Here is a 22,241-nt window from a genome sequence, read left to right as displayed (position 1 = left end):
GCGATGCGGCAGCGCGGGCTGCTCGGCCGCGGCCATGGAGCGCTACGTGCTGCTCCTGCACTGGGGGGCTGCCGGGCGCGGAGCCGCCACCACAGCGGGCAGCGCTCCTTCAGGTATTTCCCGCGGGGATGGGATCTCCCCGAGCCTCCTGTTCTCCATCTTAACTAGAACTTCGCACAGCTTGTCTTTCTGTGTTGCAAACCTCTACTCGAGCCTTTTTTAAAAGTAGTCTTCACTACGAAACCAAACTTTAAGCTGCGTTTGCGGTATAGTCTTATCTTTCGAAATTCATCAGATTTAAGAGTAACTTATTTATTTATTTATTTGTTTTCCAGCGGTGACTGTTGCAAATGTTTATAAGCTCCTGAAAGAAAAATGTAATTCATCTATAAAAGCAAATACATTGACGTTTCCAGGTTGGTAATATACACAACATAAAGAGAATGGTATCTAGGAGTCTGCCTAGGAAAAAGTTATGATCTGAGTGAAACGAGCTAAAAACTTAAGAAAGCTGGGTTTTGGAAGCATTCCTAAAGCTGTAGGCAGGACTGCTTTTGCTGCTACTGTTTCTCCAAAGAACTGATGCCTTCAACGTGGACAGCAGGTGATTAAATGTACTCATGTGCCTAAATAAGAGTTTTGTAATGTTTGTCAGATTTAAATCCACCTTAAGAGCAACTAGGAATAGAAAAGGATTTCTTTTTTATACCAGCAGGCAGCTTGATATTGTCCTGCCTACAATTTTCATTTCTCTTGTGATGTCTTCTTATGTTTTTTCGATGGAAGCAATGTTTGTTGGATTAACTCACTGTATGAATTCCCTGTTCAAGAAGCATTTAGATGAGGTGCTAAGGGATTTGATTTAGTAGTCAGGTAGGGATAGTGATAGGAGGATGGTTGGACTAGATGATCTTGTAGGTCCTTTCCAACCTTATGAACCTATGAACTGCATCAACTATATTTATGAAAGTTGTGATTTGGTTCAGGAATGATACAGCTTCTGCAAGTGGAAGGCAGTACTGCCCAGGGTGGAGAAGAGGTTGATAACGTAGTTATTATCAATTGAAGGAACTTTAATACTTAGACACTTAGTTTTGCCTTAATATGTTTAGACCTTAAATACAATGCCAAAGAAAGCAGACCTTAAGCCACTATGGCACACTGAATGACTTTTATAGGGCCTTCCAGCAGAAAGACCTCATTATAATAGGGAGAAGAGATAGTTGTGGATTGGTTTAAATAACTCTTTTCTCTTTTCAGCATGTTCAGTGGCTGGTATTCCAGGCATAAAGAAATGGTACATTGCGAGTCACGTTATATGTGGTTATTATCAAGTAGGTGATTTTTTTTTTATAACATTAATTTCCCCAACTCCCTACCCGTCTCTAGTGTAAATTAAAACTCTGATACTTTCTTACTAGTTCTGCAGTCCTGACTGGGAGGAAATGAATTCTGACACACAGGAAAATGAAGACTCTCTCCAAACAACTATAGAGAAGTGTCTGGGAACCGTGCAGACTATTGAGGAAGATGATAATAACAGTAGGGAGTCACTGTCTATGGCTGAGTATGTATATTATTATCTTTGCTGAAGTATAGTGATCTTACATTTAACAGTAATAGCAGTTTCCTAGCAGCTGATGGTTACACATCACTTGATAAGAAGAAGGAGACTGAAATACTATTTCCAGTTTCACTGCAGATTGTACTTCCCCCTCACTAAGAGGGGAAATAAGTATAGCTCATTGCCTAGGCATTATGCTTCTGTAGAATTTTAAAGACATTAATACTACTCAGTGTAAATATCTTATTGCTTGTAATTTTTTGTCTCTAATAGATTACATTTAGTTTCCAACTATGTTGCTTTTCATTTTCAGTGTTTATGATGAAGCTGCAGAAAGCCTGCATCAGTTAGCTGACAAACTGCCTGCCCCAGGTAAGCTCTCTTAAAAGAGTAATCTTTGTTAGTTGCATTAATTTGCATGCAGGTGTTGAAAGTGGTTTAAGGAAAATGTGTCTGATTTGTCTTGCAGATCAGCTTAGGGAGTAGTTTCTGTTTCTTTTAAAGGCTACGTTTCTGTAGAGATTAAGGTAGCTGTTGATATAACTGAGTTTTTTCCCATATGAAAGGGCTCTGAAATAGACAGTAGGTGATACGAAACTCAACTTGCAACCATGGGAAGTTCTTTTGTTAAAATAATATTGAAGATGTTGACATACCAGGCTTACAGCTGACTTAGAGCTGGCTGGTTCTGTGTGTGTGACAAGAAGCTGTGAGGAGCACAGATGAGAGCTGTTGGATTCAAATTTTGGAAAGCGGAGATGCACAGAACCTTTTTTGTTAGGATAATCTAGTGTAGCAGTAGCTGAGTTGGGATAGCAAAGAATCAGAATGAGAAATAAGCATTGCAGAGATATTGAAAGAAGGTCAACATAGTGGAATTGTACTGGAGATAGGGATGGAGGACTCTGATCTGTACAGCATTCAGTGAGATGGGAGAAAGAGGGAAACTGGTGAGTGAGTGGATGGCAAAATATTTAACTTGAGTTTGTGTTAGTCAGAGAGGGGCAGGGAGAGATGAGCTAAAATGTGTGAGAAGTATTTTAAATCTTGCTGGAATTATTTAAGGTTGATCATTAAGTCCATATCAGCTCAGTGGGTGATAATCAGTACTTTTCTATCTTTAAATGACTGAATGTTTTACTGAATGGTGGTACTTGGGAGTGCTATATAACTGCTTTTACAGGAAGAGCAATGGTGGATGTAATACTGCAGGCTGTCGAACGAGATGCACCCAAGTTAAAAGACTGCTTACCTGCAATTGGTGCCTTGAAACACCTGAGAGAATGGCACTCTGCACAAATCACCATTGCAACAAGTGACTCTAAAGGGTATGCTGTTCGTTTGAGCCTACTCCAATTTCTGGCAGCCACCTCGCAGCTTGCCATTGCAAGTTTTTTTTGTTGTCTGACAAAGTTCTTTGCTGCAGTGTTCATGAACCACTTAATTTGCAGAGCCTGAACTAGGATTCAGTCGAATTTTCTGTTAATATGTAATAGTAAATTCAGAAAGATTAACTCTTCCTCATTTTTACAATAGCTGGCAAAAGATTGCAGACTACCTGTCAGCAGATTTTGTATCTTCAGATAATGTCATGGATGTTATCGATGTAAAAGAACTCTGGAGGGGAAAGATTCACATATGGGAAAAAAAGGTAAAATAGCATTGTTTTTTTTTATTTTTTTAAGCATCTGTGTGCATCATTTAAAGCATGTGTAGTACACTGTTTTATACTTGAAGTCAAATTTGGTTTTAAAAGCATGATTCAAGGAGATAATGTTTTCTAACATTTGGTGGTGGTGGGAACTCGCATTTTTAGTGTGATAAAAAGTTGAGCAAGATGGAGGCATTTGGATGTGAATTTGAGCAATTGAGGCTCTCTCCTCTGAAGTACTTGCCTTATAACTTCTTGCTCAAAGTGAGAATCATTTGTGGCAGATAGAAGTCATTACCATGTAGCTATGTAAGTCATCATTGCAAGAACACACCTAATGTTTCTGCAGACTGAAAGATTTGTCATGGAAGATATCCATCTGTGTTTTCAGTGTTAAGATTGGTTACCTAAATCCAATGTTTTTACCTAAACCCATCTGTATGATGGAAAGGAATCTAATAGTAACTGCTAAGTAATAAAATCCAGCAAGTTACATATATTATTACTGTCTCTTTTTCAGTTTGGATCAGAAGTTAGCTTTCCAGAATTTTGTATGAAGAGCACTTTGGCAAAGCCATTCAGCACTTCACGTGTGAATTCTTGCTTTGCTGTTAAAGAAGAGCAGCAACGTATGAGTTGTGATGCTTTGCCAGAGGTAGGTTGTATTCTTGATTTTTCTTTGAGCCAACAGAAATCTGATTTACCTGCTTGAGTAAATTGGTAACTAGGGAAAACTTAGTCAGAACTGAAAACCAAATGCAGAGTACGGATTGCATAAGATTGGGGAATACTTCTTTTGTATCTCCATAGAAAAACTAAAAATTTGTTTGCTATTAAGCATGTGATACCCAAAGTACTTTCAAGTAGAAGCTGAAACTTAGTTCAATCTCAATACTTTATTTTTGAATTCTGTGTCTATTTATGCTTTTGAGGCACATGGGTTGGCATTCTACAAAGTGAGTCTTATTAAACAGCACTAAATACCTTCCTTGTTTTTATATAATTGTATTTATTGTGATATTATGAGCTATTTTTCTCTTTTTATTCTTTTGTTCTTTCAGGTGTACCTATAAGGCAAATGCCTCCGTCAGGACACTTGGAAAAACATTACTGAGATCACGTTATACGTAGTGTTATGCATTCTCTATTTGATCTCTTTTCAGGTTTTTCATTACTATGGTCCTGCGTTAGAGTTTTTACGGATGGTTGTCCTCTCTGAACTACCCCCCTTTTTTATATCAGATCTGGAATTTGAGTTGTATCCTTTAATAAGGTTCTAAACTGCTAATGATAACAGTTTATAGCAGAAATAAAACAATCAGTAGCTAAGTATGCCTTCAACATCTGAGGAGTAGCAAGGACTCATTCCATACCAGCATGCTGAAATAGTCACAGAGTGTATCTTCCCAACTGGATTTTTTCATATGTTGAAATTTAAAATGCAGTAATAATAACTAGCTAATTTTTACATTATTCACATGTACTTTGGCTACTTGTGGATATATGTGAGAAAGAATGGAGGTACATTTATTGATTCCTGGGCTGGATGGGGCTTTGAGAAACCTGGTCTAGAGGGAGGTGTCCCTGCCTGTAGCAACGGGATTGGAACTTGATGATCTTAAAGGTCCTTTCCAACCCAAACCATTCTATGTTTTTGTGATTCTGTGTGTAAATGTAATAAATATATGTGAATATATTGGTGTGCAGTATTTACTGCTGTGTAAGAGCAGAGTTTAAAGAACCCAAGCTGTACTCATTAATATATTGAATGTCCTTCTAAATTTCAAACATTTTTCCATAAATTGTTTTTATTGTGTAGGTGCAGAATCTGTGACGAGGTATAGCAGAGAAATTTTGTTTTAAGTTGCATATGCTGCAGAGATTTCAGGGTGTGTTTGTATTGATTCAAATCCGTAATACCAAGACTAGTTCTAAACTACAGAAAAGTGGCTTAGGATGTGTGGCTGCCAAGATATAGGCTACATAGCTTAAGCCTGCCAAGACTTTGAGCATATGATTGTCTGTTGATGGCTGCTTATTAAATACATCCTTTGTGTATTTTTATCATCTAATATTTCTAACTACCCCTTTGCTTGGAAGGATGAGTTTTAATAAATCTTGTAGTACTGGAGTGTCATATTAGACTCCTGCAGTCCTTGCTCTCGTAATATGGCAGTAACATGATTTATAAATATAAATGAATACCCTTCTTTGTGAGGATGGGGTTCCTTAAACTGTTCTGTTCAGGAGCTTGGCAAGAAAGGGTAGCAAGGAGACATCGTTGCTGCTTTTAAATCAGATTTCTTCTCTTTCTGGGGAGGTAAGACTTCCTTTTATTTAAGTTCAGCAGGAAAATGAAGACACGGTATATTATTTTTCTATCTTTAATGAACCGTATATAATAGATAATCCCTGAGTAGGCTCCTTCAACATGTAATTCTGGGACAGTTCAGGATCTGACAATCTGTAAGTCCATTGGATGTTTTTTGTTCTTTTTTTACCTTGGCTGAATTTCATTCTTCTGAAATATATTGTTACTTGTAATCGTATGATAACAGGTATTTCCAGATTATCAATATTCAGTTACTTTTTAGCAAAAGGCAAGTCTGTATGCAGCTTACAGAATGCATCTAGCTTTTCTGAAATGTATGATATCCTATTTTGCAAATGTATATTCTGCATTTCCATTTCACCATTGGATAAAATTAATTATTGAAACATTTACAAGCCTATTTTTCCCTGGTTATTATAGTATGTTTATTTATAGCCATGGTATTAGTTGAAAGGTGTTTTTCCTGAATGCTTAAAGTGGTGTAGGATTGATTAAGAAAGATTTATAATGTTTCTAGCATAAAGCTGTGCCAGTCAAAGCAACTTGCAATGTGAAAATGCTGATAGATCTGCAATAACTTATATTCTTTATTTACTGTAGAGTTGGTATTCTGTTACCCAGCAATACGTTTAATCTTTAGTTGCTTTACCTAGGTTTTCAGTAACTTTTTTTCTAACCTGTTACTCTCTTCTCCTTTATGCTCTGTGACAAAGAAAAAATATCTTATTAAATATTTTCATCTGACTTTTTCTAAAGGGTGATGTGAAGGGAGGAAAAACATACATGGTTTAAGTTAATGCAAGGTGGCTGATTCCAACTATTTCTCTGAGTCCTCTTTTCATTCTAGATCTTTCTTTTCAGAATTGTTTATAGCAAGATTACTGAAAGACTCGGGAATACCAATTTTATGTATGAAATAAGAAATTCAGTAGTTGGTTATTTCAACTGGAGGAAAAATCTAGCACAGTTTTTACTGCTTGTGTATCAGATGATGTTCTGAGTCAGTTGATGTGAAGTGCAGAGTAAATGTGCTTGCCTTTTAAATGAAGCACATTTGAAATGATGCCATATTGGTAAGTAAAAAATGAAATGTAAAGTAGGTTTCAGTATTGTTACTTCTGTTATATTTGCATTATTATTTAGGTGGGAGCTTTAGTTTCATTACCATGCAACGTGAGCAGTGTAGCCATCCCATCCCCTGCACAGTTGAGTACAAAGAAATGGAAGGAATATATGGCTAGGAAACCAAAGGTCATTACTGGTGAGTAAAACAAAGATGACTACGAGGATATTTTGATATAGTTATGTGTGCTTAATATTTGTGATTTCTTGGGAAGGGAGCACACAGTATTCTACAAATGTGTGTTCTTGCAGTGAACACTTACCACTGTGTCAACCAACATAGGCAGAGGTGCCTGATGTTTCCCTAGTTCCATAATTCTCTTACACTGCATAGGCACTCTTACGTACCCATCTTTAATCACTGCATACCTGGCTCACTGTTTGCTCAGCACTGTGTTGTTTCATGGTAGAAATATATGTTTGGAGGGATTAATAAGCTCTGATAAAGAACTTTTGATGGTTAGTGTTGCCAGGCATACTTTGTAGCTTGCATTACAAAGCTGCCCCACCCTAAGTTCCATGTACTTAATGTGCTAGTTTTAAGCCAGCAGCAAAGTCTAACTCATCTTTGCTTCTGTAGCTCATTTATTCTGCATGCTCTTCAGTTTGTTTGTTTGTTTTTAAAGGATAAATATCAGCTGTACTTACTGCATCTCTTAAAAAGATGTTAGTGAGATTTCTCACAAAAAAAAGAGCAAACAGAATTTTGATTATACCTTATTTTAAACAGCGTGAACACCCTGAGGAAGACTTCTTATGTTTTATATTTTTAAAGTTCCAGAAATTGAACTGAAAGGAGAATCTTGCCAATATTATTTCTTGCTACAAGGCGATGGTTCAGGAGGATGTAAAGCAACTTTGATGCATTCTGCCATGCAGATCAATGGTATGGCCACTCTTGCTGCTGTAAATAGAAAGCTGAAGACAAATGCAGAAGCAATGCGTACAAGTAAGATGTATTTATTTATTTATTTCTCTCTTGCATCAGGCAGCAAATGCTACTCAGGTGTATCTGCTCCATTGATTCATTCCAGTCTGTCTTAAAGGGAATTAAAATGAGAAGCATTACACACTTGGATGAACATGTCTGTGTTCTTTCAGATTTTTTTTTGAAATGATTAAGAAAATGGTCTAGTTTATGCACACAACATATTATTACTATGTTTTTTGTGAATCAACTACTTGAAGTTGTAGTCACTTGTTTCTCATAGCTTTCAGTAGTTGTAGCAATGTAAATGGGGAGGTGAGGGTAAAGTGCATGTGAATCAAATATACAAAAACTTTAAGAAATATGCATTGTTGGTGTAAAGGCTGATGCCTGAAATCCAATTGGTTATTATTGACAAGCTTATTGCACTTGTTTAAAGTATCCCAAGGCAGGGAGACAAGTTGACTGAGCACCCTGGTGAAACTGAATTGACAGAAGTACATATTTAAGTACATCTTAACGCAGTATGGTTAGGATGTGAGCTAGGAGATGATGAGCTGCTTCACTAGATAAAAGCACGTATCTCTATAGTTGTCCTGTTACAGCTATGAGATAACTATCCAAATTCATCTGTTTGCTCTCAATAACCAACAAAGAAAAGAACACAATGACAAGCATCCTTTTATTTCCTTCTTATCCAAATAAATCTGTGTGGGATATGACAAACTGCTTACCATTTATTCTAATTAAAATCCCATTAGTAGGTGTCAGAAGACTGGAAGTCCTTGACCATGTGCTGGGAGAAAGCTTTTCTTCCCTAGTATCAAATTAATGGTCTTCTTAAATTCTTTAAATGGCAGTCATATTAACTGCATTATCATTATTTTTCTTTTGTATAGAAAGGCAGAACTAATGGCCAGTCACCTATTCCAGGGTATCTCCTTAGTGTCTTAAATGAGTTTCCTACTTTTTCTTCACTCGTATTCGATAGTTCAGTTGTTTCCCATGAAGATGAGATTTGTACCTCTGGTGTGTTTTGCCATCTTTAAATCTCTTTTTAAGAAGTGATGGCCCAGTATCTCCAAAGAAGATAGATTTTTTTTTTTTAATAGTGGGTTTCTGCTCCTCTGCATAGGCTTTCCTGTTGATGATTTTATCAAGTCCCTGCCACGGTTTTGTGGAAAACAGATTGTACAGAGAGAAAAGAGACTGTCACATCTCCACGCATCTGCCCTGAAGGAGTACCTCAGTAAGTAATGGAGAAAGCACTTGAAGTTGTCAGACTAGAATTTGAGAAGTTTTTCTTTCAAACTGAATGAAATACCTTACAAAACGAAGGGGGGCTGGCCAGTTTGTGAAGAAAAAAATGAAGTTGCAATGAAACTTTCTTTGTTACATCCATGATTCTATGTCAGATAATGGCTTTGAAATACTGGGGAAAAGAGCATGCTGAATTTTAGTTTGGTAGGTCTTTGTTAAACTATTATTTGGAAAGTTTGAGTATATTTACCACAGAAAAATTCTGGAACTGGCATTTTTTTATGCTTTGTTTTGTTGGGATTTTTTTTCTTGCTTCTTTTCCCTAACAGAATTTACTGTGTGTTTTGTTGTTGTTTTATTCTTTCTTACAAAAGTCTTAAGCAGTAGAGAGGAAGAATATGATGGGAATTTGTTTTTCTTGTGAGTTAAGTATCATGATAAACCTAACTGAAAGATCATCCTCCATAGATTTTCATGACTTTGCAGAGAAGTAGAACATTTGGCTTGCCTGATTTTTGTCATTTAAATCCATTGCTCAAAGAGATTTGATTGAAACAAAAGAAATACCTTAGAGAGTCTGGCTAGATTGTTGAAAATGAAATAAGCTGGTATTGTATTAACAATAATGGAAATTAGGAGAACGAGATTTTTCCTCATTATCTTCCCCACATTGTGCTCCTCTCTAATAATTTTTGGATTCCTTTATGCTTTAAGCCCAAGCATGAAGTTGCCTTAGAGCTTATGTTTTAGTGGGTCACCCATTTCCATTAGGATGGAGCATATGGAGAATATATTTGCTCCAGAATGGGAGCAAATAGAATTTGCTAGTCATCCTAAGTCATATCAGAATCACTGACTATTGGTATTCTGTCAGAAGAGCCTGGAGGGAGAAATTAGTTATATTGGAGCCATGCTCCTACAGTGGCAGTACAATTGGCAATGATGGGTGTGAGTGTCGTGTAGGTAAACTGGAACTTTTCTCTTTAAGGTCAGCAAGTCCACATCTCTGAGGCATTCAGACTTGCATGTACTCAGAAATACATGTTTACTGGAATTAAGATGTTTCTTAATTCTTTCTTTTTTTTCTTTTTTAATAGAGAGAAAGGAATTGACTGGGCAGCCTCCAGTTATTTCTACTGATGAACTCAAAAACTTATTAGAACTTACAAGAGAACGCTTTTTCGATCTGTGCAACACTAATCTTCCTGGGCCTGTTCCACAGAAGGCTGCCAATAAAACTGTTTCACGTATGGTGGCTTCTGGTAAGTATCTTTATTTAGAAATACCTCTATGGATGTTTCCATGGCCTCACTGGGGAACCTGTTTCAGTATCTCACCACCTTCACAGTAAAGAATTTATTCCTAATATTTAGTCTAAATCTACCCTCTTCCAGTTTAAAACCATCACTACCTGCCCTTATAGAAAATCCCTCCCCAGCTTTCCTGTAGGCCTCCTTCAGGTACTGGAAGGCCACTGTAAGGTCTTCAGTTACTCTATATTCAGTTTTGTTGAGTTAGGTCCATAAAAGTCTTGCAGAGTTCATGTGTATATATGTAGGATTCTAGCTGCTAAGGAGGCCGATAGAAAAAACAATCTTGAGAGCCACGAGTCAAATATTTCTGTGGTTGCTTGTATAAATTCCCTTGCATTTGGAGACAAATTACATCCTTCTTATGAATAAGCATAATTGTTTTACTTTCTTGGTGGCTTTTTTTTCCTTGCAGAATCTGATTTAATGGAGCCACATCCGTTGGAATGGCCAGAAAGACATGTTCTTCAGAATTTGGAAAACTTTGAAAAAATCAAACAAAAAATGAGGTAATGGTTAAATATTGAATACTCTCTCTGTAGTGGACGTTGAACATCAGTCTAAAGGAACTGTGTACATTTGCAGCTGTTTTGTAAACTGTTTCAAATACACTGATAGTTTTTTAGAGAAAGCTTTGCTTATGGCCAAAACGAAGTTGCTATTATACTGTCAATTTCCATGGTTGTTTTGAGGTAATTTCTTAGTATTCAGAGTAGTATTCTTTCTTTTTCTTTTATTAACAAAACACAGCTAAAGGATAGCACAAAGTAGCATGGTTCTGAAATTAAATTACCAATATGGCACTCGTAGACTTCAACAGTACTAGAAAAATGTTCAGAAGATTTTCTCCCAGTATACCCATACTTGGAGGTCAGCATTAGATCTCTGCTTTCTCTTATTTATTGTTGTTGTTACTATTAAGCTTTGGCTTTTGTTTCTCAAATGTGTTCTTCTTTCTAACTAGCTCATCTTACACTTACCCATTAATAGTGTGAAATATGTTGCTCAGCAATAGAGAAGAGAATGTTTTGCTCAACTTGATTGAAGACATTAAAAACAAATATATGCAGTGGTGTCTTCATGATTCCTGTGCTGCATATTGTATGTCCCTTTATAATGGGAATAAATTTTGGATCTTAGAGGTCCAGAGATGGAAGAAGGGGATGAATAGTGTACTTCTCATGTCGTACTCCATAACTAAGTTATAAAATTTGTGTTTAATTGCTCCAGACTAGCAGAGTTTCTAGTTTTTAACTAGGAAAAATAACTAAGAAAAAAAATTAGATGAGGATTTTTAATTATTATTTTATTTTTCCTCTAGATCTTCTATGTTGGCACATTCATCTGAGCAATTGCTTGGACATAAAGATGGCCAGCGGGAGTCACTGACATCACTCGATGCTAAGGAATTACTGAAATACTTCACTCCAGAAGGGCTGCCAGTTGGTGATCTTCAGCCACTGCATATTCCCAAACGGTGTGATATCATATAATATTTGTAGTGTAGCAGGAGTTACTTTGGCAGAACTTCAGTTTTTTTGTGTGATTTCCTTCATTCAGTGAGGGGGAGATTGTGTAGGAAGAGTACTCATTAAAATGTAAAAAAGACAATAGCTGAATCTATTTATTTGTGTCTCTTGATGTGCTGACCCAGCATTCTTATCAATATTTTCAACTGGTAAAGTGCTCCTTAAAGAAAGATTTTACTACTTTGCAAGAATTCATTCTTAGCGTAACTGCTGTTAAGCTTTAGTGCAGTAACCACTCCCATGTCAGCAGCAAGATTAATAGAAGGAGTTAATGGAGTAATTGCAGTGTCTAACCATCTGTTAGACTAAGGCCAACCTATCAGTAGAGTCAGAAGGTGTCTGTGGAGTCAGATTATTAGTATTAATGCAGAGCATCAAAAACTGCTACGTAGGCAAGAATATCTTAGCAGTCACTGCTGTTATATTTGTTGACCTTTTTAATGTTGAATAAGAGGATGTATAATGGAATCATTGGGTACTGCCCTAGATACATATTTGAACTTCATTATGTGTAATAAATTAAGAGGGCTTGTGAGAGGGAAAGGTTACAACCTACTTCAGGGGGACTGTTTTAGCAGGAGGGTTGGACTAGATATCTCCAGAAGACCTTTCTGACCCCTGGGTTTTCGTAAGCATCTGTAAAATACTTATTGGAGCTCTGAAACTTAAAGATGTTCTGAGCAGATAACTTGAGCAAGGTGGAAGATATAGAGTGAAGACTGAATCTCCTACAGCGGTCTTAGTTAATGAGTGCCAGTGATTTAGGATTTTGGCTGTGTTACAAAATATTTTCATTCTGTATGTGGGAAAGAAGTTAATAGTTCTTTTCACTACAAAAAAATTTGTTTGAAATCCCTTCCTCTCAGGTGCTCTGTGTAATGTGATAATTGTCTGGCTTCATTGAAAAATTATTTGGAGCAGTGACCTCTAAACTGAGAAAAACATCTATGAGGTTCTGTAATAATAATAGCTTAGTGGATAGTAGTTAGTTGAGCTTAAATTCTTACTTCAGTGAAGGTTTAATTTCCCACTGGTGCTCTGTCTCATGGGCTTAATCAGCTACAGGATATGCTGTTGCACTCTTCCTCTGTCGAGGCATTTATTTTGACTTCTGGAAGTATAGTTTATCCTGGCTGCTTTCAAATTGGTGTTTTAAAGTAGATAATATATATACACCCATGCTTTCTTCCTTCCAGTGAAAATGCGTTCATTTTGACCCCGGAGCTTACCCCTCGGAAGCTGAGGGGTCTGCCTTTTGAGAAAGCAGCTGGATGCCATTATCATGGAATCGAGTAAGTGTTCTCATTTCTTTCCTCAAACTATTTTTCAGCTTCCAGTTAAGATGTAAGTAAAACGTTTCAAGGAATATGAACATACTTATGAAAACTTTGTCTCCTTTCCCTTAGGTGGGATAACTGCACATGCCACCTCTTGCTTTCTTATTGTTATTTTATTCACTAGTCTTATTCAACACACCTAACTCGATGGTGATTTAGGAAACTGGAGGTTGTTTTTTTTTCTCTTAAATTGTACTGCTGTTTATTATTAGTGTTTCTGAAAACTTGAATTCAGAATTGGAACTGGCAAGGGTGAGAGAGCTTGTTAATACTTCTCAAGTTGCTCGAATAGTGCAGAGAAAACTTTGTAAGTTGTTTCTACTCACATGTTCTACTCACTAACAGTCCTAAGGTGCCTGAGACTTACTGTGAAGCTACCTGTATGTGCAGGCAACCTGAATACATCACCAGTGCACAAGTGTCACTTGTAAGAGCCTGCAAAAGGATTAATATGGTCAGGACTGTACCAAGTCCCAGACAGTCACCATTTGATACTGCTCAAAGCTTCAGATTGATGTACTTCATATGATGTAGCTGTGTAGAAATGTTTTAGAAAACTGTACGTGTCCTCAGTGATGAGAAAAGGAAAATGGCACTCAAAAACACTGAGGGAAATGATTCAGTATAACTCCTCTGTGTGGGCAAACTTTGTCTTAACGCAGTGGACTGCAGTATGTAGAAATGCAGTGGGTACCAAGTGGATACCCAGGTCTGTCTCCACGTAAATTTGTCTCCTTCTAAAACTCCATTTTAAACTCATTACCATATGACTAATTATACCATCATTATTTTTTCATATCAACTTCACGCACAATTTAGTTAAGTCTACATTGAATATGTGGTATGTTTTTCTGAGTGGTAACTCATGAGCCTGTTAGCTTGCTTAGATTAACAAAAGGCACAAAGAGGCAATTAGGTAGACAGGAGAAATTAATCCTCTCAGCTGTAGGAGGAAAGCATTTGGCCATTGGCTTGGAACATTTGCTGACCTGTTTGACCTCAGCAGGGAGCGTGTGTGAGGATTCAAATTAGGCACAGCTTGTACTACCTCTTGTCATAGGAAAAATGATGAGTACAGACCACAGGGGGAGGAGGGTGGGTGGAATGTGCTGGGAGTAAGAGAGGGAGGCAGTAGAGTGAGGTGGTGGAAACTAGGGTGAAAGGGAGGAACATGGGACTGTGCAAGCTGAATAGATCCTTCTAGGAGTACCAGAGGGAGCGTGTGGTCCTCTGGAGCAATTGCTTTTTATAATGTGCAGTTATGATCTGTTTCCATCCTCATAGCTGCTGTGTTTTTATTTGTAAGTAGAATTTTGTCAACAAAACCGAGAGAAGCAGTTATGATTAAATTAAATTTCTAATGTAGTGAACCTCTGCCAGCTCTTGGATCCTGTGCTGCAAAGAGAAAGTAATTGCAGGTAAAGGGGAGTGAGTAAAATGGTAATTTGACTTCTAAAGATAAAAACATTTTTAGCTTTGTAGGGGACGTGATTACTCAGGGGACTTGGAATATAAATAAGGAAAATTAAATACCTTGAAATTTGTAAGTTAAGAGAACTTATTCTTATCAGATAATGAATTTATTTCTAGTGGGAAGTCTTAATCAGCTGTAGAAATTGATTCAGTGCTCTGTTATTAGAAAAGCGAACATGAAAACACTGAAAAAAGTGGAATCAGATCTAGCAATTTGATGCAACCCTGTGTGAGGAGGTAAAAGAAAAGAGAATGTCTGCTGTTCCCAAGCATAGGAAGAATGACTACATACTTTGGAGAGTGGGCTCAGAGTCAACTAACACTGCTCAGAATATGGATTAAACCACTTGTTCCTCCTAATCATTAAGAAACTGAAGGGCTAGGGCAGCTTGTGCTCATTAAGTGATGTTTTTGCATGTTAGCATTTAAAAAAAATATGAATCTGTCATACACTAGTGCTTATCTTGCTACATGTGATGCTTCCAAATGCTTTCAAAATCTGAGGTCTGGAAGATACTGTATCTGTTACGGTGTGATGGGTTCTTCATATATTTGGTTTTAGAGCTTTCCTCTTCAATGCTTTACTGGACTGTCACTATATATTAATAGAGGTAGCATCTGTTAAGTACAGACTGATAATCCGAATGTAACACAGTGCTGACTATAAGGAGAAAAAATCCACTGTCAGCATTGTAATTCATTACTTACTGTTCAAGGAAGAACATCCTGTTAATGTCCACAGAAATCTTCTTTGCAAGCAAATAGATTAGAGATGTGCAAATGATTAGTACATAGTGCTGCTTATATATTGGAGTTAGACTTAAATACAGTATAGACTTGCATGTAATGTACAGAAACCCAGCAGGTGTGCATTAATCTGTGGGGCTATTTTAAGGTATCTTTCAGAGCAGCACATTGGCCCAATCAAAAAAAAAAAAAAGTGCTGGAGATCGTATTTTAGGCAGAAGTAAGTTGTTCGTTTTTTTTTCTAACTGTAATAAAGCAGGGACTGTCTCACAGATTTCTCCAATTTTAAATTGTAGATACTGTCTGGATAACAGAAAAGCTTTAGAGAGAGACTTCGGGTATGTTGAGCTCCAGGCTCGCCTTATTCGCTACGAAACTCAGACCACTTGCAGCAAGGAGTGCTGCCCCCTGCCGGCTGTCCTGAGCCCACTGCCATCTCCTGCAGTCCTGTCGGAGCCTGGAAGCGTCCCCGATGGAGAGTCTTTACAAAGTGAATTCAGAACAGAGGCACTGAGGCTAAAACGCAGATCAAAAGACTTGGATTGCTTTCTTCCCAAGAAAAGGTAATGTGCTGAATGAAATACATCTTGACGTGAAATGCTTCAGTGGTCTCTGGTGAAATACATCTTTTCTTTCCTCTTGGAATGTTTCTTAGTGAAGCTATCTAGACAGTTGTTTGCTGTTTAATTGTCTTTTGTAAGTTCAGTTTTCCTAAAGAGTGGCCTCCTATGGATAGCATTAAATTGATCCAGACCATGCAGCAGAGGCACCTTTTATTTAAGGAACTTGTGATTGTATCTTGCAAAGTCCGCAGTGCCTTTGTAAAGACAGCAGATAGTTTCTATCCTAAACAAAGCTGTCATTGCTGTTGCAGTGCAAATAAACAACTATAGGTTTAGAAAGCCAAGCACTGTACAACTGTAATTGAATTCCTAATCCAAAGGACTTTTGCTACAAGATGACCCACCAAAATCTGAACTCATTAAGTTGTCAGCTTTATTAAAACCTGTTCTGAAAATGTTATTTAAAGACTTCTGTTTGTACTTTGTCCTTGCTCTGAAGATGCAAGTAAGAGCCGTGTAGCACTGCTGAGTTCACTTCGTGTTGTAATGACCACTTTCCCTTCACTCCAGTTCATACCCCTTGCAGCCTGGTTGCAGCTGTGCTACAGTAAGTGTTTTTAACAAGGAGATGGTTTGGGGGCTGTCTGTATTCTCTTCTTAGTTACCTTGTTTCTTCAATTTTTTTTTGAGCTTTATTTTTTAATCAGAGGTGCAATGGTTTAAGTGTCAGAGACCGAATCATTAAGTGTTCTTCTGATTTAAAAAGTTAGGTAATGCTGCAATGCTGTCTGCTGTTCAGTGATGCTCTTTGTAAGAATGTATAGTGATCCTAGCAATTACACAGCAGCCTCTGTACTAGAATCAAAGCCACCAAAAGTGTCATCACAAAATATGTGTTTTTTTCTCTTTTTTTTTTTTTTCCCTCAGGTTAACCAAATCAGAGAGTACAGACTCTCTTGTCTCCCAGGCAAGTGGAGGGAGTGGGAATCACAATGCACTGGTTGCAACGAGGAAGCACTCTGAAAGATCAGTTTCTTTGGCTTCAGTGGGATTGAAACAGTCTGGTCAGCCCCACAGAGCAACCACGAGGGCTGGCTCAGCAAGCTGTGTAAGTGCAGCAGAATCTGAGACTTCAAAGCCAGTTAAGGAATCGAGATCTCAGAAACATACAAGGGTAAGGGCTTGTTTTGTTTGCTTTGGGACTTGGAGGAAAAAAAAAAGTTTAATATCTTTCTTTGTGACTTGATTTTATTCATCTTAATGCGAACTGTGAATTTCTTTCTATTTGTTATTACTAAATTCCATTCTGTTCACTTCTGTAAGTGAATCCTGAAGGCACTGAGGAGAGCATTCCCTAACTGAGGAGTAAAAAATGTGTAAGTGTTAAGACTTGCCCACGGAATTAAGGTTAAGAGAAATAACAAAAAGGAGTAAAAAATAAAAATTAAAAAAAAAGGTGGCAGTAGGTATCAGTGATGAGGAGTTAGGAAATGTAGAAAATGAATATGAAATCCAAAGCCAACAAAGAAATATCTGTACTGGAAAGCTGAAAGCCATTATGAGAGAATGGACTATTCTGGGAACAGAGAGTAGTTGTACAAGTCCAATAACAGAGTTAACATTTCAATATGTTGGTGTAATAATGTTAATTAATAGCTGTGTACATTAGGAATGCCACTTCTAATTAATGATAATTAAGTGAATCCCTTGGTACCAGAGAGGACTGCTTGAATGTAGTTATTAGAATGTCAAAACCAAGTCAGGACCACTTGAGAAAGTGTAAATTGTGACTTATTCAGACCTGAAGTCAATATTTATTTTTTTGCCTTCAGAGTCCCATGTGAATATTCCCTGATTCTCTACACTGCTTTGGCATGCAAGCATTCCATTAATTGTTAAGATGAAGGAAGTGGAAATAAATCGTTAAATAACTCTGCCCATCTTTGGTCAGGAGTTCGATGGCATTTGTCCAGTTCATTAATGGCAGAGGCAAGAGCAAAAAAGATGAGGGTGTTTTTTTGCTTGTTTCTTTGTTTCCATTGAGTCATAGAATCATTAAGGATGGTCAAGGCCACTAAGGTCATCTAGTCCAACCATCAGCCCATCACCACCATTCCACTGAGCCATGTCCCTCAGTGCCACATCTGTATTTCTTGAACACCTCCAGGAACAGTGACTTCACCACCTCCCAGGGCAGCCTGTTCCGATGCATTACCACTCTTTCCTAACATCTTTTGGTCTTCTCATAGCATTACAACTCTTGCATCTCCATCTTTCTTGGGAAGAAAGAAAGAAAGGAAACAAGTGTGACTTATTTTCCCTTGGACAGTTTTTCATGCCTATACTTGGGATGAACTTTTGAGTGTGTTTCTATTGCTTCCAAGATGCTGAAGGAGGTGGTAGCCAACACTCTCCAAAAACATGGAATTGCTGAGGATCACAAGTGCTTTGCATCGTGCAGCCAACGGCTATTTGAGATATCAAAGTTTTACTTAAAGGTAACTAGAAAATGTTTTCTTACATATTCATTCAACTAATCGCAATGAACTGTTCCTGAATACACTTTGAGATGAACGTATTCAGCTTGTTAGCTTGATTATGCTAACATTTTTAGTGCTCTGTTGGCTGTATGTGTAGAAGATGGAAAAACCTTTGTTCTTTGGTGAGTATATTTTGGTGTTTGTTTTCAAACCTTATGAAGCAGCAGTCTTTTGTGAGTTAGACAATGCCTTAAAGCAATGGTCTCTTAGGAAAGGTTGTGCTTATACTATGCACCTTTCCTTCCTGCTGTGGCTGTCTTCCAGCTGTAGCTATCTCTTTATTTTCATGAGCAAAGAAATGCTCATGAATTCAGTTTCTCCTAATTGATGTTCCTTCAACAAGTCTACCATATGAGATGACTTGTGGCCTGTTGTAAGCTATGGCTGTTTTCAAGGTGTAAATAAAGTTCCTGTTCTCAAAATCAAGGGTGATACCCATGTTATGTAGAATTGCTCTCAGCTTTGTGGAAGCATAGTGAATCTGGGAGACACTAGGTGAGAAGCCATGGGGGAAATCCCACAAAGTTAAGGGACAGAGAAGAAACCTGGAAGGCAACTTTCTTACAGCAGTTCTAATTGTTTTAAGATGGTTGTGCCTCACTTGTTTACTTTTCAAGTCTCTTGGGAGTGAGTGGCAGATGAATGCAAGTTACCTTATGTCCACATAAATAGGCTGTATGTAGTGTAGAGTGTAGGCTAACTTCTGTATGTTACTCATTTAAAGTGTAGCTGTGTTTGCATCCCATGTTGCCCTGCAGTTTGCTTTACATTTCATATTGGGATTGTCTCAGTGATGTCTCAAGATAAGTTTATCTCCAGGTTTATGATCAATTTAATGCTGTCCTAAGTACTCTACTGCCTTGGTCTAATATAGTGTGCTATAAAGTCTACTTTATGCATTTGCCCTTATGCATATTTCCCCAACTGTGATTGCAGCTATTAGTGCTCATATAGAACTATAGAATATGGATCACATTTCTTTAGTCAGAATGAAGGTTGTGTTCTGGTCAAGATACGAAGAACACTGGTCACAAATAAAGAAATATATCAGTAAACTTCATGCTGAGTAATCTTTGTCCTTCACCAGACAGCTCAGCTTCTCCTTCCTTTGAAGGTAAATAGGTAGCATATGCAGTTCACTGAAATTCCTGTTCCCTAACGCGTTTGTGGATATTCTTGTCAATACACTGCAAAAGTACACAACTACCTGGCACATACCATGGAGAAATCTGTCAACCTCATTGTTAGGAGAGAATGGGAAATAATTTTTTCTACAGTACCTCCGGGACTTTGTAAGTCAATGCTTGAAGCAGTGTTACCACATCTGAGGACAAAACCAAGTAGTATTACAGTATTGGAGTTAACAAGCTGGTGCTCTCAAGCTGAGCTGCTGTTTCTGTTCATCTGCCCACGTTTAACCTTTTTGTGAACTAACTTAGTTCAGCCTGAACTTCAGTGAAGGTGATGTAAATGAAGTGAAATTGCTCTGCAATTGGCTAAAAAAGGATGAGTGAATTCAAATGGTTTCATGGTTCCATTTGCGAGTGAAGAGCAAAAGAAGGCTGCAGTGATCCTGGTCTTTAGAAACAGGAGACAGTTGTGGCAGGATTTTGTTCTTCTGGGCTGTCTTGCAGCCTCAGGTCTGTATGATTTCTCTGCTGCATGCTTCAGAAGCATGATATCGTAGATCCATTTTCCTTTGGAGTCAACAAGTAAAACAGAGATCTCAGTTTTACTTTCTTTTCAGACGATGTTATGTGCTTGCCTTAAGAATGGGTTAGTGCCAAAGGTTTCTGAGGTAACAAGGACTAAGGCTGCTATCATCCATTAATAACAAGGATATGGGCGTGCTAATCTCTTTGGCTTTGTGCTTTAATACTTAGGATCTTAAAACTTCTAGAGGACTTCTTGATGAAATGAAGAAAACAGCAAGTAACAATGCTAAGCAGGTAAGAGCGTTTGCTTCATTAGGGTGCTCATTTCTATTAACTAGGCTGTGCTAGCATGTGGGATGGTTTGGTCCACAGCTTCAGGAGATGAGGAGAAGCATTCATTCCTTTGGCTGTGGATCTTGTTTTGTGTTCCAGTCCCACAAAAACTCTCAATCATTAGTGGCATGGCAAAATTTCCAGTTGCTAACAGTCATGGTTTTTGTAGCTGAAATCAGAATACTGCCTATCTGACATGTCACAGTGCGAAATGGAAGTGAAGGAGAATGAACTTTTCCACATGACTGAGAAAAGTCCAGGCTGGATGTGGCTCTGGGCAGCCTGGTTTAGCAGTTGGTGTCTCTGCCCATGGCAGGGCGTTAAAACTCAATGATCTTTGAGGTCCTCTTAAGCCCACACCATTCTGTGATCCTATAAAAAATGCAGATGAAAATGTTCTTCATGTGAGAGAAGTGTGGATCATTGGGGAATTCTTTACGTACCTTCAAGGAAATAACATTTCTGTTTCAAGTTCAGGAAGGCACAGAGGGATCTGTCGTAGGAAGTAAATTTCTTTTTAAAAGCATTGAAAATTAATAATTTTAAGCTTAGGAATGTAAATGGCATCAGAGGAGTTCTTTGTGTGCAGGCAGCACTTCTAAGAACAGCAGCACAGAGCAGAGTAACTTTGTTTTAGATATGAGAAAGCATGCTGAATTGACTCCATGATTAAAACAAAAGGGGGAGGGGAGAAGGAAAAGCCTTGCATTTTTACAGTATTTTTTCGAAGTCATCAATTAAATGTATGGATTTCACCTGTGTTAAATTAACTTCCCTCATACTCTGTAGTACACACTGTGATCCTCATGGGTTTTTGTTCTGCCGGGGCAGTGTTCAGGGCAGTGTTCTCTTGTGAAATGTTTTCTACAGATCACAAGGTTTCATGGGTTTGACGTTTGTTGTTGGACAGGTGTGTTGTGCTAGCACACTGCTTCCTGCTGTGGTCTTCCCCTGGGGTGCCCCGAGGCTGGGTTTGAGCATGGACATTCAAACCTCCTTGCCAACAGCATCTTGTCTGCTGACCACCCCACACTGTTACAGAATGCATGGCAAGGATGTGCAGTGTGGGAGTAGCTCATTTCACAGGATCTCCAAATGCCTTTTTCTAAAGACAGAGGAGTTCTGTAGAATGAAATACAACTTTTGGGTAACACTTGGTTTCCTAACAACTCTTTCTCCTTGGGGAGGATTACCTTCTAAATCCCTTTTGGGAGACAACACTGACAGCGTCTATCAGACGTTCTGAGGTTACTTTCAAGAATAAGAGTTATGGGAATAATTTTCTCTTTTCCCCAGGTGATCGAATGGGTTTTAGAAAAAACTGGCACGTAAGTTAACTGCTGCTCACCTTCCTGGAGCCTGCAGAGACAGCACTTCCAGCTGCAGGACAAACATCACACCGAGCAACACGTGCAGCCGTGTACGCAAGCACGGGAGAACTTGGTCAGGATGATGACACGGTGATCCTTCTCAAACACAGTGGTGTCTTTTGAAATGTTTTATACTGAAAATTTTAATTTCTTAAATGAAAAGGGTTTTATTTTATATGCGTATTTATTATGTTTTGTTATTAAGAGGAATATAGCTTGGCTTGTTTTTTTTTTTATAAAGCTTTGTATGTTTTTCAGCGAGTGTATTTTTACTGTGAGTTAGAACAACAAATGCTAGATCTAATTGTAATAATGGGACTACTTTGTTTTACCTTTTGCACAAAGACCTCTGTTCTATTTATTACTATTTGCTGTTGTATATACTGAATAAAACTGTTTACTGCTTGGATTCTCCATTTTATATTGGAGCCAACAACGGTTCCTATTCTGCAACTGGAAACAATTAGAAATTGAATCACAATTATCTCTGTTTTATAATATAAGGAAAAAAAACCAAAGCGTGTCTT

General features: G+C 37.9%; 1 protein-coding gene across 1 annotated transcript; it reads left to right on the top strand.

Annotated features, from left to right (window-relative positions):
• Window positions 1-34: 34 nt before the first annotated feature.
• On the top strand, window positions 35-21,944 carry MTBP (MDM2 binding protein). Its single transcript, XM_065752959.1, has 22 exons — window positions 35-113; window positions 336-416; window positions 1,261-1,334; window positions 1,422-1,567; window positions 1,878-1,936; window positions 2,748-2,892; window positions 3,101-3,215; window positions 3,736-3,870; window positions 4,379-4,473; window positions 5,463-5,535; window positions 6,691-6,808; window positions 7,445-7,618; window positions 8,733-8,846; window positions 9,955-10,119; window positions 10,583-10,676; window positions 11,489-11,644; window positions 12,893-12,988; window positions 15,550-15,816; window positions 16,744-16,990; window positions 18,201-18,314; window positions 20,240-20,305; window positions 21,641-21,944. Exons 1-22 carry the CDS (start codon window positions 35-37, stop codon window positions 21,674-21,676), a joined length of 2,649 nt encoding a protein of 882 aa, XP_065609031.1. The 3' UTR covers window positions 21,677-21,944.
• Window positions 21,945-22,241: the final 297 nt, after the last annotated feature.

This window comes from Cyrtonyx montezumae, unplaced genomic scaffold, assembly GCF_038088225.1.
Source record: "Cyrtonyx montezumae isolate F1298 unplaced genomic scaffold, pur_monq_1.0 scaffold_8, whole genome shotgun sequence".
Classification (NCBI taxonomy): Eukaryota; Metazoa; Chordata; class Aves; order Galliformes; family Odontophoridae; genus Cyrtonyx; species Cyrtonyx montezumae.
This window is presented reverse-complemented; position numbering and strand designations above follow the sequence as displayed.